Here is a 3,254-nt window from a genome sequence, read left to right on the forward strand (position 1 = left end):
GGGTGGGGGTGGGGCACATGGGCCCCTCCCCTATCTCTGATGAAATGCTATTTTCAATGGACTTTTTTTCTTTTGTTGTTGTTGTTGTTAATTTCAAGTTCTTTCTTGTGCACTTAGGCTTGGGTCCAACTGGACAGCCGATGGTTACTGCCAAGGTATGTGTGCCACTCCTGTACCCATAGCGTTATTATGTCATGGTTGTCACTAATGTTGTTTCTTGGTTGCTTTTCTGTCAGCTTGACACACACTTGAGTCATCAGAGAGGGGGGAGTCTCAATTGAGCAAATGCCTCTATAAATTCAGGCTATAGGAATTTTCTTAATAAATGAATTGGTGGGAGCAGGCCCAGAACATTATGGGTGGTATGCTCTCTGGGCTGGTGGTTCTGGGTTATATAAGAAAGCAGGCTGAGCAAGGCATGAGGAGCAAGCCTGTAAGCAGAACTCCTCCAATGGCTTCTGTATCAGCACCTGCCTCCAGCTTCCAGACCTGCCTGAGTTCCTATCCTGACTCCCTTCAATAATGAACAGTGATGTGGAAGTGGAAGCCAAATAAACCCTTTCCTCAACAACTTGCCTTTTTTTGGTCATGGTGTTTCCTCACAGCATTAGAAACCCTAACTAGGACAGAAGTTGGTACCGGGAGTAACAGACCTATGTTGTTTGGGGGTTAGTTTTCTGTCAATAAAACAAGCCAGAGCCATGAGAGAGGAGGGAGTGTCAACTGAGAAAATGCCTCAGTAAGATCAGGCTGTAGGCAAACCTTCGGGTATTTTCTTAATGACTGATGTGAGAGGATCCAGCTCATTGTGGGTGGTGCCACCCCTGACAGGGTTCATAGGTGTGATAGCTGGATGAGACGACCTTGCCTCGATCCTTTGAAAGCTTGCATAGTACCGTATGATCCTCAGGAAGGGGGCATTCAGGTCAGCATAAGGATTTATCTTCCCCTACTGGGGCATAACTAAGGACAACAGTAGTACTAAGCTATATTTGGATGAGTCTCTTCGACATCCCAAACCAATAACTCAAAAGAGGGCTTCCCATGTCTGGGATTGGGGTTTTTGTCAGGTGGCCTTCTACTCTGCAGAAGCACCATCAGTCCAGATAAGAATTGTTCACTAAAACTATGTATGTATATTTATATACTTAATTACACGTGTTATAGAGTTTTTAGGTTAATGGTGTGATTTCTTGTGGCTTTTCAAGTCAGCTATATTGTTATTTTACCTCCTTCTCTCCTCATGTATTTACCTCCCTTCCCTAACCAGCCTGCCCCCTACCACATCACTCCTATTTCCCTTTACCCTCCCCCTCCTTCTGTATTTACCTCCCTCACCCTTCATACAGAGCCCCCCTTTCAGGTTTTTCTATCACATCAGTGTATCCTACCATTCCTTTTGCCTTGTTATTCTCCCCTCTATTGTTCCTTGAGCCACCTATCCTAACGATGGTCTCACTTGACTTCCCTAGTTTCTGTAGTTACTACAGGCTATGGATTCACATTTGAAGATTTGGAGCTAGGCACCTCCAATGAGAGAACATGCAACATTTGTAGGACAATTTTTAAACTCAGAATAGTAACAGAACCATGTTATAATAGGGTAAAACTAACACTTTTTTTTTATTCATTGCATAAGAATTCTAGCTTAGGACTACTTTACAGTTTGAAATGAGAAACTTTAAAAATATTTTTTAGGTGAAACAATTGTAATTTATTAGAAAAAGAACACCAAGAGCTAAAATGGGGACTCTCCCGTCTTCCACCAAAATGTCCAGTCTCAAAGCTGTTACGTTTTTCCTTGTCAGGCTGTAAAGATTGTTTAATATTTGTTAATAGTTTTACCCACAATGATATGAGGGTTGTGAAGTTAAGGTTTGTTGTTGTCCTTATCTGTTTGATGATGGAAGGATGGTCTCAAACTAGTCCTTAACACACAGGAAGATTTTGATTTTTGGTCCCTTCATCTTCTGGTACACAGAACTTTCATACATGTCTTTTTTTTTTAACCTCCTCTTTCTTCCCACAGCTCTTCATTGTCTTTGAGGCTTAAGTATGCTCACAATAGACTGTCTGGATTGTGTGGTTTGTTTAATTCTTCTTTACTGCATGAAAACGGTGGTGGGAGTTTTAACTTTTAAGTGTCCGTTCAGCTTTTAAGCAGAAATGCTCTTCCTTGCTGTCTTGTTGGTCTTGCTTTGGAAGAAAAATGGAGATGAAGAACTTCTGGATGGTTACAGCCTGACAGAAAGGTGAAATATCAGGTATGATGTTATAGTTTGATTTATATGGACAGTGTAAGTTCCAGGTACATAACATAAATTGTGGTGTGAAGTACAGGGGTCCAATTGGGAGCCCTCTACTGGGAGTGCTGCAGGGCAAAGGTGCACTTTTTGTATATTGCGTATAGCAGAAGAATCGAGCGTAGCATCTGTTTGCACATAGACATCGTCATCTCAATCTGAGCCTCCTTAAGTCCAGTCGGCCACTGTTGCTCCTTGCTGATGACTTTGGAGAAGGCTGATCCATCCGAAACTCTGAAGGTTCCAGTCCACTTGGGTGGCTGGACAGTAACAACGCTGCCGAAGACACAATCCAATCCAATGAGGCGGATGGGCTCGGGCTTCCTGATCACTACTTTCTTGTCTGCAGTTCCACTCAGTTGATCTGACGGGTGGCCAGGTAACTCGGGGTTGTCTGCAGTTTCCATTACTACAGCAACTTCTTGAAAGCACCGCTGCACTTCAGAGTTGTAAGGGCTCTGGGGGAAGAAAGGAGAGGCCCGAAAAGGGTGCTTGGAGGAAAAGGTGGGTGTTGTGCGCCTCAGCCACCTCAAATTCTCATCCAGAGTGGTCCACGGAGACCAGAGCTGGTATCCTGCCATTGGTAGTCTTCCTGTACTCCCTACCACAGTGCAGACTTCAGAGTAGAAGCTGAGTTTTTCTCTACCTGGAACCTAGCAACCACCTTTGTGACTCAAGACTTCCAGAACCTGACCAATAGCAAGGCTGGAGGCTAGACGGGTCCCTTTATGAGGTGTCAGAACCCACCTATTGCCTAATCCTCAGAGAGCTGGAGGCCAAGACAAATTTTTGTCATACAATCACACTACAAGTGAAAGATGATAGTTTAGAATTATTTACTGTTTTGCAATAAAAGTGGATACAAAATAAGATTTTAATATTATACAAACAAATATATAAAAATATCACTAGGTCACCTTTAAAAGCATCTTAAAGAAAATAGCATAATAA

General features: G+C 42.9%; 1 protein-coding gene across 1 annotated transcript; it reads right to left on the reverse strand.

Moving 5' to 3' along the window:
• Nucleotides 1–2,359: 2,359 nt before the first annotated feature.
• On the reverse strand, nt 2,360–2,884 carry LOC127184863 (FANCD2 opposite strand protein-like). Its single transcript, XM_051141288.1, has one exon. It carries the CDS (start codon nt 2,882–2,884, stop codon nt 2,360–2,362), a length of 525 nt encoding a protein of 174 aa, XP_050997245.1.
• Nucleotides 2,885–3,254: the final 370 nt, after the last annotated feature.

This window comes from Acomys russatus, chromosome X (genome assembly GCF_903995435.1).
Source record: "Acomys russatus chromosome X, mAcoRus1.1, whole genome shotgun sequence".
Classification (NCBI taxonomy): Eukaryota; Metazoa; Chordata; class Mammalia; order Rodentia; family Muridae; genus Acomys; species Acomys russatus.

What these genes read in the sequence shown, in the direction of transcription:
- LOC127184863 (XM_051141288.1), bottom strand. Translation starts at nt 2,884, where the DNA reads ATGGCAGGATACCAGCTCTGGTCTCCGTGGACCACTCTGGATGAGAAT.